This window comes from Vigna radiata, chromosome 4 (assembly GCF_000741045.1).
Source record: "Vigna radiata var. radiata cultivar VC1973A chromosome 4, Vradiata_ver6, whole genome shotgun sequence".
In the NCBI taxonomy this organism is placed as follows: Eukaryota; Viridiplantae; Streptophyta; class Magnoliopsida; order Fabales; family Fabaceae; genus Vigna; species Vigna radiata.
Window position 1 is genome coordinate 13,507,381 of NC_028354.1, and position 12,536 is coordinate 13,519,916.

Consider the following 12,536-nt stretch of genomic DNA (forward strand, 5'->3'; position numbering starts at 1 on the left):
TCAATAAAAAAATTAGAATATACACCACTTAAATGCATATAACACATGTCAACTAATAAATCAAAATTACATCATGATAATAATTTTCAAACATCTTAGAAAATGGAAGTATATAATCAAATACATCAAATATTACATTTTAAAAAGGTACAAATATAAATAGAAAAATAAATAACACCAGTTAATTTGCAACTTTCATTGCTTATTTCTCAATTTTCTTACAATGTCTTAACTGAAGATTTATAACACCCATCTTTTCACATTTCTGTTTAAGAACTACATAGATAACCTTATTCTATTTTAAATAGATACTTAAAAAATATCACTACTTTATTAAAACGAATAAATAAAATAATTATTATCTTACATTTGAAATTTATTGATAAATTAATAAAATTAAAAATAAAACAAAATTATAATTTTTTATTATTATTCTCCCACTTTGTCTAATTTTTTATTGCTGTGAATTCTTATGGTAAAAGTATAAAAGAATATAAAAATATTTAATAATTTTAACCTAAACAAGCTTATGGTAAATATAAAAGAAATTAAAAATATTTAATAAAAATAGGAATTTTAGTAAAAATATCACCATTATATTTATATAAAAATTTAATTTAATTTTAATTTAAAAATTCTTTTATTTAAAAAAAAGACTAAATAAAATAAAAATAAAGAATATAAAAATAAAATATATTCCCTATGACGCATGTCACTAATCCTCACATCTAACACGACATTAGATTGATACGTAAACATTTTTTTAAAAAATTGAAAAAATAAAAAAAACTTATAATGACAGTTCATTATCCATTAATTATTTAGATGATATCAATAAAAAAAGATTAAATTAAATTAAATTAACTAAATTTAAGATTAAATTGAAAAAATATATTAAAAATAAATTTAATAAATTCAAGGAATATAAGAATAAAATTAGTATTTAAATATAATAAGTACTTAAATTCTAACAAACATTGTCTTCAGAAAAAAATGTTTCAGCAGAATATTAGCATCAATGCTGAGTTTCTCCGGCAGACACGCAATTGCATGACAAGATTTCAATTTCCTTTTATAATGTTTAAGGTTGACAGGAGATTACAGATTCTACTGCAATCATTTGCCACTGAGAAATTTAAGCTGTAGACAAAGAAAGGAAAAAGAAAATGCAAAATAAATAATATATCATTTATGTGATGTATGTGATGCATATGTTGGTGCATGCTTGTTGAGAAATCGATTCATGAGTTTAAATTTATTAAATAGAAACGAGAGAGTAAAGTATTATATATGATTATGGAATAATTTTTATCAATCACGTATTGACACATAATCAATATTAAAATATTGTGTATATATCATTATCCTTTCATGATAATATGTCAGTAACCTCTTTCAAATAACTAAACATATTATAATGCAATTAAAGCTACTAGATAGAACCCTCTCTCTCTAATGTTGTGTTAGCTTTTAATTGAAAGTTCTCAAATCATAATATGGATAAAAATAATGGATATGCTTTTTGTCCAAATCATTATGTTAAGTTGTTCAAACAAAATGCCAAATATGTGGTGCTCTTTCAAAACCAATCTTATCAACAATCACTATTCCAAAGCACCCTTCATTTCTGTCAGATATCAATTACTTTTCTTTACAATAACTTAAAAGCTACCCAATAATACTAATTCATCATCATTTCTAACTTTTACTACTCAAATCATTAATACCCAAAACTATTACTCCTTTTTCTATTTAACTGTCTAATGAAATTAAAAGGAATCAAAATAATTTTACTTATTTGGCCCAATAAAAATAAAACAAGATTAATGCTTATTTTCTACTTTTATTTACTTTTTAGCCTACTTCGTCTAAATATTTTTAATTATTTTTAGTCACTTTTTTTATTTTTATTTATTTTATTATACCAATGGATCCGAGTTATACTTTGGTAACCTTGCATTCAGTAGTTTTATAAGGAAAAAGTTTCTTTAACAACTTAGTTCGTTTCAAATATTCTTTTAAAATAAATTCAAACAGACGAATGAAATGATGACACGTGTCCTGTTGTCAAAAAAATTGTCAAAAAATGTTGTTAAAATATCCGTTTTATAAATATACTAAAGGAAGAATTCTTGGGAAAAAAAGGAAGAAAAAAGATTATTTCAAAAAAAAAATGAAAAATCATTACCAAACACGTCATTAGATTTGAAAACATCACTTGGGATTGCAACATGATAAGTGTCTTCATTTACTTTTGGGATTGGGCCACCCTTACTAAAAGAAAGTGCAAAAGAAGAAGATTAAATATTACGAGACTAAAGAACCTTCACTAGAAATTGAAATTTATTTTATCTGAAGATTTTACATTAAACGTGTTATTTGGATATGCAATTATTTAATCTTACAAATAAAATTTGAATAAAGAATTTGGGGTCAGAAGTTTCGTTTTTAATTAAGTTCTACATAATCTAATTAGAAAAAGAAAAAAAAAACAAAACGAAAAATAAACAGTCATTTATAATGATTTTGTGGAATAAATTATTGAATTATATTGATTCATAAACGAAGTTGATTCAAGCATATTAATTAAACGATTTAGTTATTGAATATATATATAATAAAATAACCTCATACCCACTTTTCAGAAGGATATACGAATGTCTTTATGATGTATCCCTCTCAACCCATTATTTGAAATCAGAGATCAAAGATTGGAGTCTACAAAAACATGCAACAATACTTCTAATAACTATCATGTCATCGAAGAAATAAATGAAAAAATAGGTTAAAGACCAAAAAATGTAAAAAAAGAAATATTTATTAAATTTAATATTATTCAATTTATTTTTTATTAGATTTGAATACAATATATTTTATTGATATTTTCTGTGTTTGTGGGCGGAGGTGAGAAAAATTTCTCTTACAAATTGCCAGTTATTTGATTAAACGTATTTGGAAAACTTATTTTTTTCTTGTATCTTGTGTTCAAAATGAATTTTCCAGTCAACTTAAAATATTTTTCATAAAAAGATTAATTTAATATTATTTACATCATTGAATAAATTTAAAGTTTAACATAATTGTTAATAATTAATTAAATAACATTTATAATTATTGAATAATTTTTACAGTCAAACTTTAATAATTAATAAAAATATTATATAGACAGCAACAACAATTTCATTCTAATGATGAGAAAAACACCGAAAAACAATAGTGTGAAACCATGTATTGTTTTGTTATTTTTTTAAAAGGTATATCTCTTACAAGAGAAGAATGATCCATGATTCCATAATCCTTAATTTATTGAAGAAAGATGATGAAGAAAATCCAAAGTGTGAAAGTGAAATGCTTACACTTAATAAATGGAGAAGAAGAGGGGCCATGATGTAATTACCAGCAATCCCATTTTGACGCCCTAATTTCACCAAATCAAATTTCATTGAATTCACAGAAGAAATTCAAAGAAAGCCACACTGCTTCTTCCTCCATTTCCTCTCCACCTTCATCAAATCTCTGCCTCCAATCCAATCAACCCTTTTAACTGCTGTAGATCTGTACAAATTCTTGCTCCAAATTTCAACCCGACCCACCCAATTTTTTTTTGGGTCTTTGTATGATAGCCTGAGAAATTCCCGATTTTCCCCCTCGGATTTTGTTAGTCTAGGCCCCAATCGCAACCCCATTTCGAGAATTCGCCAACGGTTTCCGAATCCAGCGACCCTCAGGAAACCCTAGCTTCGTGCCTTGTAGAGTTTAGCAGCTTCTTGTACATTGTTTTTGCATAGAAATTTTTGGTTTTTAGATCGGAGGGATGAACAATAGAGATAGAGAGAGGTACCCACCTGGGATGGGGTTAGGAAGAGGGTTGAACTCGAACCCTGGGTTTCAACCGAGGCCACATCAGCAACATCAATATGTGCAGAGGCACATGGTGCAGCACCATCATCCGCAGCAGTATCAACAGAACCACCACCACCATCAGCAACAGCAACAACATCATCAACACCATCAACATCAGCAGCAGCAACAACAACAGCAACAGTGGTTGAGAAGGAACCAGTTAGGTGGTGGGACCGACACCAACGTTGTGGAGGAGGTTGAGAAGACTGTACAGTCTGAAGCCGTTGACTCAAGGTCTTTTTTGACCTTATTGTTTTTGTTCTTTGTGTCTCGGTGTCTGTTTATTTAAATTGGGACTTGATCGATTTCTTGAAATTGCGAAGGTTTTTAAAAATGGTTCGTCGCTTCCATTTAGGCTGCAATGTCAAGGTTTTTGATTTCTCTTGTGGCCGAATTGTGACTGCAATTGCGACTGCATTTGTCTGCAATTTCTCGGTGTGGCTACTGTAATCGCTTTAAAAAATTAAAAATTACGTTGCGAGTTGGACGGACGTGTGTTGTGATGGGATTAATGAAGGATGTTGGATTTGTTGAGTTTTTTGGAGTTGGAATGGATAAAGTTTTTTGTCTTGAGACATTTTCAATGGTTATTTAGTTGTGTGGGTGAGAGGTTGCCTGTCTATTGTGGTGTCTAAGAGGATGTGTAACTATAGAAGGAAAGCGTATCTTCTCACGTGGGAGATATGTAGTTATTGTGGTCTCTCTGTAGTTCAGAGAGTTCTAGAGATTTCGGTTTTTTGTTTTTTTTTTTTTTTTTTTTTTTTTTTTATTGTAATGGTGAAAACAGTCTGTCAACCAACAACTTGGTTTTGATAATATGGGTTGCTAAAGGGTAGCATTTGTTGGAATTCTTCTTTTGTTTTCTTTTATGAATGGAGATCCTGTTGTTTTATGCTAGGGGATCGGGATTTTTTGTGTAATCAAGGATTTTAGAAGATAATGTAATTTATATTGTAAATGTCGTTGACACTCAAATTTGAGCTGTAAAACTAAATCTCTGTCTGTGGTTTTCTAAGGTTCTAGGTTCTGATTCTTTTCTTAATAAATTCTGTCTGGCATGATCATTAATATTTACATTAATTTCTGTTGTGTATTTATGTTTAAATTCAAAGTGAGTTGATAATGTATAATTGTTCACTATTGAGGCTTAGTTCCTTGGTGTTGCAAATGTATTATGGAACTACAAATGTTTGCCGAATTTTGAGTATGTGAAAGTGAAAAGTTCGAAAATGACATGTTAAGTTCAAATATATTTACCTGTAGGCAAAGCTATTTGCCTAAGGAAATAATTGTTCTAATTTTATCCTCAATTGTTTTTATTTTTTAGTTCACAAGATTGGAAGGCAAGACTAAACATCCCTGCACCTGATACACGCTACAAGACAGAGGTATGGTTCTGAAAATTGAGAAGTGTGGATCTTGTGTTTGAAGTTTATGATTATATGAGATATGCATCATGCTTTAGATTGAAATGTTTTTGTTGAGCTGATTCTCTACATGGGTGATAGCTGGCATTTTGTTGATCAATGCCTTATTTAGTACAATATATACTCTGTTATTTAGGCATTTAAGATTGAAATTTTTCAGTAATTTGGACAATTAAATTTAAGAATCTCTCGTAATCACACTTTGTTGCAATTCTAGAGATATAGGAAATGTACTCAGATTCTAGTGATTGTAAGTTGTAACCGGTTCAGTATCATTTCTTTTGTTTGGAGGTTTATTTTTGTTTGATGAAATTGAATTTTATGCTAAATTGAAGGCTAAATGAACCTTTATCTTATAACTTTATGTCTATTTGAAGGTCTAATTAGATGCTATCGTCCATGAGTTATCTGTTTTAAACCTTTTATTTTATGTGATTCAATACTGTTAACTTTATATTATATATTATTTTGTCAGTCTTGAGCGTTATTCATTTCTTTCTCAGGATGTGACAGCAACTAAAGGCAATGAATTTGAGGATTACTTTTTGAAGCGTGAGCTGCTTATGGGAATATATGAGAAGGGTTTTGAGAGGCCATCTCCTATTCAAGAAGAAAGCATTCCCATTGCTCTTACTGGTAGTGACATTCTTGCTAGGGCTAAAAATGGAACAGGCAAAACAGCTGCATTTTGTATTCCAGCATTGGAAAAAATTGACCAGGATAATAATGTTATTCAAGGTTCAGCCTCTAATTGTGCATTTTAAGAATTTTAAGAATTCTCATAAATATAGTTGAAATGATTATGTTTATTATTTTTAGTTTATTCGCCTTTCTTGTAGCTGGCTGCTTGTTGGCTCACTAAGCAGTGTTTTCTTATTAAAACTTATGCAGAGAGGGAATTAACTAATATTTATGATTGTTGATAGGGAAGGTCGAACTAGTTTAGTAACATTATTTCTCGAGTATTCACTTAAACAAGCTTGATTTGATGTTGTTTTAATTTCCTTACCTTCTTTCAGCATTTTGTCCATGGTCCAGAAAGATAATAATTGCTCATTTCTTTGACCTTTTTAAGTGTTTTTTTATGAAGCCACGTTTTATAAAAAAATTATAATCATTTTGTAAAAATCTAAAACTAAGTGTTTTAGTGCTATTCTCCAGAGCCAGAGAGTATTTTTAAAAGCTTAAACAGTCAGCCCCCAATTCTTTGAGAATAAATTTTTGGAGTAATTTCTCTTAATTTTAACTGTAGGTTTTGAACATTTCTTTAAACAAACTTTTTTTTTATTGGATAAGAAATATTTGATGAATGTATAAATTATGTATACTAGTCTTTTGCGTATCCTATAATTTCTCCTTGTATGTATATATTGATTGTTGAACATGTGGCTGCCAATTTTTTTGTTGTCTTGTCCATGCACAAATAGATTATGGTGCCAAAGTTTGAAAATAGTATTTCTTTGGCTGCATTGTTGATGCATGATTAATTTATTTGTTATTTGTAGTTATTTAATGTCTATTATATCTTTGAATGAGCATTGATTTTAGGCTTCACTCATGTCTTGATCAATGCCTTTGTTATATACTGTAATGCAGTTGTAATATTGGTCCCAACTCGAGAGCTGGCTTTGCAAACATCCCAAGTGTGTAAAGAACTTGGAAAACATTTGAAAATTCAAGTTATGGTCACAACAGGTGGTACCAGCCTGAAAGATGATATTATGCGTTTATATCAACCGGTTCATCTGCTAGTTGGAACTCCAGGAAGAATATTAGATCTTGCAAAGAAGGGTGTTTGCATTCTGAAAGATTGCTCTATGCTTGTTATGGATGAGGTAGTTACATTTATCTTGAAATTTACTAAATGATAGAGTTACATTAGTTAATTTATACTGTATATAGCATTACAAAAGGGATTGAAGATGAGGTTAAGAAATGATTGGATGGTGTTAGCAGAAGCAATGGCTTTGTTTATTGTGACTCTGATTCATGTTATAAATATTGAGCCAATGATCTTTCCCTTTCATATTCATTCTCTGGAACTTTCAATATTAATTCTTCTGATATTCTTTTACTTGATGAATTTATTTGGAATAAAATGTTAGAATGTTTACTGGATGGTGATGTACGTAGAGATTGACATGGTATATGTCATGTTTCTTGTTCTTAGGTTTCTTTATTTCCTCTTTGTACGTGTAACTTCTGCATCAATAATGTATTGTTTGTGTATCAAACCAAAAAAGAGAAAGGACAATAACGAGGTTTTATATAATTTTCTCTCAGGCTGATAAGCTTCTCTCCCCAGAGTTCCAACCTTCAATAGAACAGCTGATTCAATTTCTTCCTGGAACCCGTCAAATTCTAATGTTTTCTGCTACATTTCCTGTTACTGTAAAGGACTTCAAAGATAGATATCTACGTAAGCCATACGTTATTAACCTTATGGATGAGCTAACTCTGAAAGGTATTACACAATATTATGCATTTGTTGAAGAGAGGCAGAAAGTCCACTGCCTAAATACTCTTTTCTCTAAGGTAATCTATGTCAAGATACTCTGGATTTTCCATATGCCATCTTTGAATGTAGTAATAACAACAGTATCAATTTCAGCTGCAAATAAACCAGTCAATCATTTTCTGCAATTCTGTGAATCGGGTTGAACTTCTTGCCAAGAAAATCACTGAACTTGGGTATTCGTGTTTCTATATCCATGCAAAGATGTTGCAAGACCACCGTAATAGAGTATTTCATGACTTCCGCAATGGTGCCTGCAGAAATCTTGTTTGTACTGGTATGTTGCAGGCATTTTAGCGTCCTGCTATAAATGAGCAGAGTCTTTTTATTCTGTTGATATCCGGGCAATAACTATTTCCAACTGTTATATTGTTTCAGAAATCACCTGAGTGGATGGTGAATAGTAGTATATTGTATATTTGTTTGGTTAGTGTAATTGATTAATGCGGTGGTGGTATTCAGTAATATTTCATGCCACATGTCCTTAGTTAAATATATCTGCTTGATGGAATTTGCTAAATTTTTTATCTTATTGTCCCTAATAGGTATAACTATAACTTTTCATCTGTCTCCCTTGTTCTGAAACATTTACAGATCTCTTCACTAGGGGAATAGACATCCAAGCAGTCAATGTTGTTATTAATTTTGATTTTCCCAAGAACTCAGAAACCTACCTACACAGGGTATGCTCTATGTTCAATTTCTGCTTTCTGCCCACTGCTATAATGGTTGTGTTCTTATGGATGTTCTGTTATGCAGGTTGGTCGTTCAGGGAGGTTTGGGCACCTAGGTTTAGCAGTGAATTTGATCACCTATGAGGATCGCTTCAATTTGTAAGTATTTATTATATTGACTTTCGTTCAAAATTCCTATAGATTTCTCATGGGTTTCCATTTATTTTTTCCAGATATAGAATTGAACAAGAACTTGGCACTGAAATAAAACAAATTCCGCCACACATTGATCAAGCAATATATTGCCGGTGATTGGTGATAAATACCTTGATTCTATTCACAACTGTGGTGAGTAATAGGAAAACCTTTTAGTTTCATACTTATAATGGCCGTTGTTGTTCTTGAAAAGGGTTTTGATTTCAAAAGTAAAAATTAACGTATATATTTTTACATGCAAATATCTGTAAATAGATTTTCTTTCCCACTAATGAAAGTTGATGTGAAAATTTTGTTTGGAAAACATGTACTCTTTTTTTAATCTATTTTAATTTCCATAATTACGAAATCAAAGTTTAACCTTTCAAAACAGCTTTATCTATTGTCTCATGGGGGTTTGGTTTCATTTGATATGGTTTATGTTTTCTAATTTTTATTGACACTGCTATACAATTCAATTATGCAGTTGCTATTACTGGTTTGTGATCATGTATATCTTTTTTACAGGTTGATGTGATTGTTGGTCAAGCAGGTGTGAATACTTTGTATAAGGATGCACTATGAATATAGGGGAATTGTCAGACCCTTTGTTTAATGTTTTTTCTTAATTTGTGGGTTTTGAGAGCTTTTGAACATTATAATTAGGACTTTCAGAAAGTTTAATTTGGGCTTTCAAATGTTACATAAATGGGGGTTCCAGTTTGGGTTTCCATGTTTTACATTTGCAGCTGTGTTTGATTTTCATTTCCTCAGTAATCCTTTTAACTGTTTACTTAGATGTACCTTACTATGAAGACGTCCCTTTTGATTCTAGAATAATATGTTGTTTCTTCTGCCAATGTATTTGCAGTAGTCACTCTTCGCAGTTAAGGTCTTCAATTGTTAGCATAAACGATTTGTACGAACCACTTATTCACATATTGGATTAACATATTTGAAGTATGAATCATGAACAAGTGGGATACGGAGAAAGTGCATCTCAAGTTACATAACGATCTAACAATATATAATAACAATCATAACCATAACGTCAACACAATCATGGAACAGTTATTTCTAAAATCTTTAAACTTTATATTAAATTTGTAATTGATGAACAAAAATGGGAAGTCATTATTTATCCTAATCCTGAGTGTGTGTGACATGGTTTTAACTGTTCTTCTCTTCAAATTCTTTTAACATTATTCTTGGAAAAAGATATCTTCAGGAGTCACTAGCAAAATCCATGTATTTTAAAGCATAAAAAAATTATAGATTTTTTCCTTGAAGGGAAGTAAAAAACAGGGATCGCCAAAGTAGAAGGTACTCAGAATGATGTGAAACTTTTGTGGTGTAATTCCTTCCTTCAAATCATATTAAAACTGGAAATTATGATTCCATGATTTGGCTTCCCTCCATATGAAGTATACTTTCCTTCAAAACAATCTTTAACTATATGAGATTATATTTGTATCGTCTAAAGCTTCTTAACTATTTGAGATTAGAGGATTATCTTTCACAATATTTTGTTAACGTTTTCCTTCTCTTCCAATTCCTCCTGGTGTTTGGTGAAATGTATCTTGAGTTTTCTTTTGCTTTTCATAATATATATATATATATATATATATATATATATATATATATATATATATATATATATATATATATATATATATATATATACACACACACACGTGTGTGTTTCATTTCTGAAATTCATTAAAATAATTTGTTAACGTCCATTTTTGAATCATGTACTAACTTGGATTGCGCTATTTCCTAAAATCATATTTTTTTTTTTTTGTCAATAGCAGGGTGTAACAGAAAGAGTTGAACGAAGTTACCAAGTGGACTGAATACATTCCTACATTTAGCTTTTTCTGTCCCAACTATTTCAAAGGTTGAACTCCATTTTGTTATTGATATTAATTAGAAATAATAAACTTTTATATGATGCTTCAAATGATGGTTATAACTCCATATATACCACCTATTGTTAGATGCTTATAGAGTACAAACTTTCTACTATATTGCATATCCTTTGAATTAAATAATTTTGAGCGTATAATTTATAATTTATGTTGTTTTATTTGTAGAGAAAGTTTGATTTGAATACAGCTTATTTATATATTATGCTTTACAGTATTCACCAAGCAATGTATTGTATTTCTAATGACTGATTATTCATTCTTCATGATACTCCTTATAATCTTGACCTTTTATAGCTTACCAATCTTCTAAATTTTTTACTAATTGGTCAATGAAAACTATAGTTGGTTCAAGCATGATGTATCGTGTACCATCAAGTTTTTTACTCATGCACGCTTTTTCTTTTGCTGCCATCATTTTAAACATCCTAGCATAATTTCCTGAACGTATTTTGCTATTGTAATTGTTGAATACAGTGAAAAACTATATTTGGAATTAATTTTCTTTGTGTTAAATATACACATAGGGTTCTTTATTTATAATAAAAGAAATACGAGTTAAGTCCAAAATACAAATAAAAAATAATAATAAACTAACTAAAAGATAAAAGATAAAAACAAAAGATAAATATAAAATAAAAATAATATATCTAACACTCTCTCTCAAGCTGGTGTATACAAATCGTATGTACCAAATTTGTTACAAATATAATCAATTCTTGGTCCCCGTAAAGACTTTGTGAAAATATTTGTTAATTGATCACTTGAATTTACGAATTCAGTCTTAATATCTCCAGATACAATCTTCTCTCGAATGAAATGGCAATCAATTTCAATGTGTTTGGTCCTCTCATGAAAGACATGATTAAAACTAATATGAAGAGTAGCCTGATTGTCACATATAGGCATCATTTGCGTGACATATCCAAATTGTAACTCTCTAAGCAATTGCTTAAGCCAAACAAGTTCAGAAGCGGCTAAAGCCATAGCTTTATATTCTACTTCTGCACTAGATCTTGCCACAACACTCTGTTTCTTGCTTTTCCAAGAGATCAAGTTTCCACCAATGGAGACACAATATTCGGATGTAGATCTTCTATCAGAAGGAGATCCTGCTCAATCAGCATCAAAATAACAAACCACTCTTTTATGGTTACTAGAACCATATAACAGCCCTTTTCCAGGAGATCCTTTAATGTACTCTAATATACGAATAAGTGCATTCCAATGATCTTCACATGGGGAATTCAGGAATTGGCTTACCACACTAATTGTAATTGTAAGATAATTCAATTTTCCAACTAGTCTTCTATATTTCTCGGGATCTGACATAGGCTCCCCCTGTTTTGGTAGAAGTTTAGTATTAGGATCCTTGGGTGTGTCCATGATGAAGGTTGAAAAACAACGATTTTCATATGTCAATTTGGACCAAATTACACTCTTTACTACTCGGAATGAGCTTAGAATCAAGCAAACCTCAATAAATGAGTCTAGAGAGAGTCAAAAGTTGTTTTTAGCCATTTTATGCTTATTTTGCATTGTTTTGTAGCTAATTTGAGAAAAGTGAGAATGGAGTTAAAGATACAGGTCGTTGACTCAAGAAGAGAGCAGAAAAATGAAGATTTGAAGAGTCGACGCACTGCCCAGCATCACACTAAAACCACTGGGCGGTCCAGGACGAGAAGTAAGCGTGGAAATGGGCACTGAGGGAAACCGTCGGGCGGCGGCGATTGTCGCCGGGCGGTGGCGGCAGGTTATGGGAAACCGCTGAGCGGCACACTTAAACCGCCCGGCGGTGGCACGTTGGACTTGGGCCTGATTTTGACGCGCTCCTCACCTATAAATACCCCTATTACGAATTCAGAGTCATTCTTTTGACAGGGGAAGACGGCCA

At 30.8% G+C, this 12,536-nt stretch overlaps 1 protein-coding gene across 1 annotated transcript; it reads left to right on the forward strand.

Annotated features, from left to right (window-relative positions):
* Window positions 1–3,290: 3,290 nt before the first annotated feature.
* Window positions 3,291–9,574, forward strand: LOC106759395 (DEAD-box ATP-dependent RNA helicase 8). Its single transcript, XM_014642551.2, has 10 exons — window positions 3,291–4,137; window positions 5,231–5,291; window positions 5,834–6,068; window positions 6,927–7,165; window positions 7,614–7,865; window positions 7,942–8,122; window positions 8,440–8,528; window positions 8,605–8,678; window positions 8,753–8,867; window positions 9,243–9,574. The coding sequence occupies exons 1-9, from the start codon at window positions 3,815–3,817 to the stop codon at window positions 8,829–8,831; spliced, it is 1,533 nt and encodes a 510-aa protein (XP_014498037.1). The 5' UTR covers window positions 3,291–3,814; the 3' UTR covers window positions 8,832–8,867; window positions 9,243–9,574.
* The last annotated feature ends 2,962 nt before the right edge of the window (window positions 9,575–12,536 follow it).

Coding starts and splice junctions, on each gene's coding strand:
- LOC106759395 (XM_014642551.2), top strand. CDS start 3,815: ATGAACAATAGAGATAGAGAGAGGTACCCACCTGGGATGGGGTTAGGA. Junction 5,292..5,833: donor ATACACGCTACAAGACAGAG/GTATGGTTCTGA, acceptor TTTCTTTCTCAG/GATGTGACAGCAACTAAAGG. Junction 8,529..8,604: donor CAGAAACCTACCTACACAGG/GTATGCTCTATG, acceptor TCTGTTATGCAG/GTTGGTCGTTCAGGGAGGTT.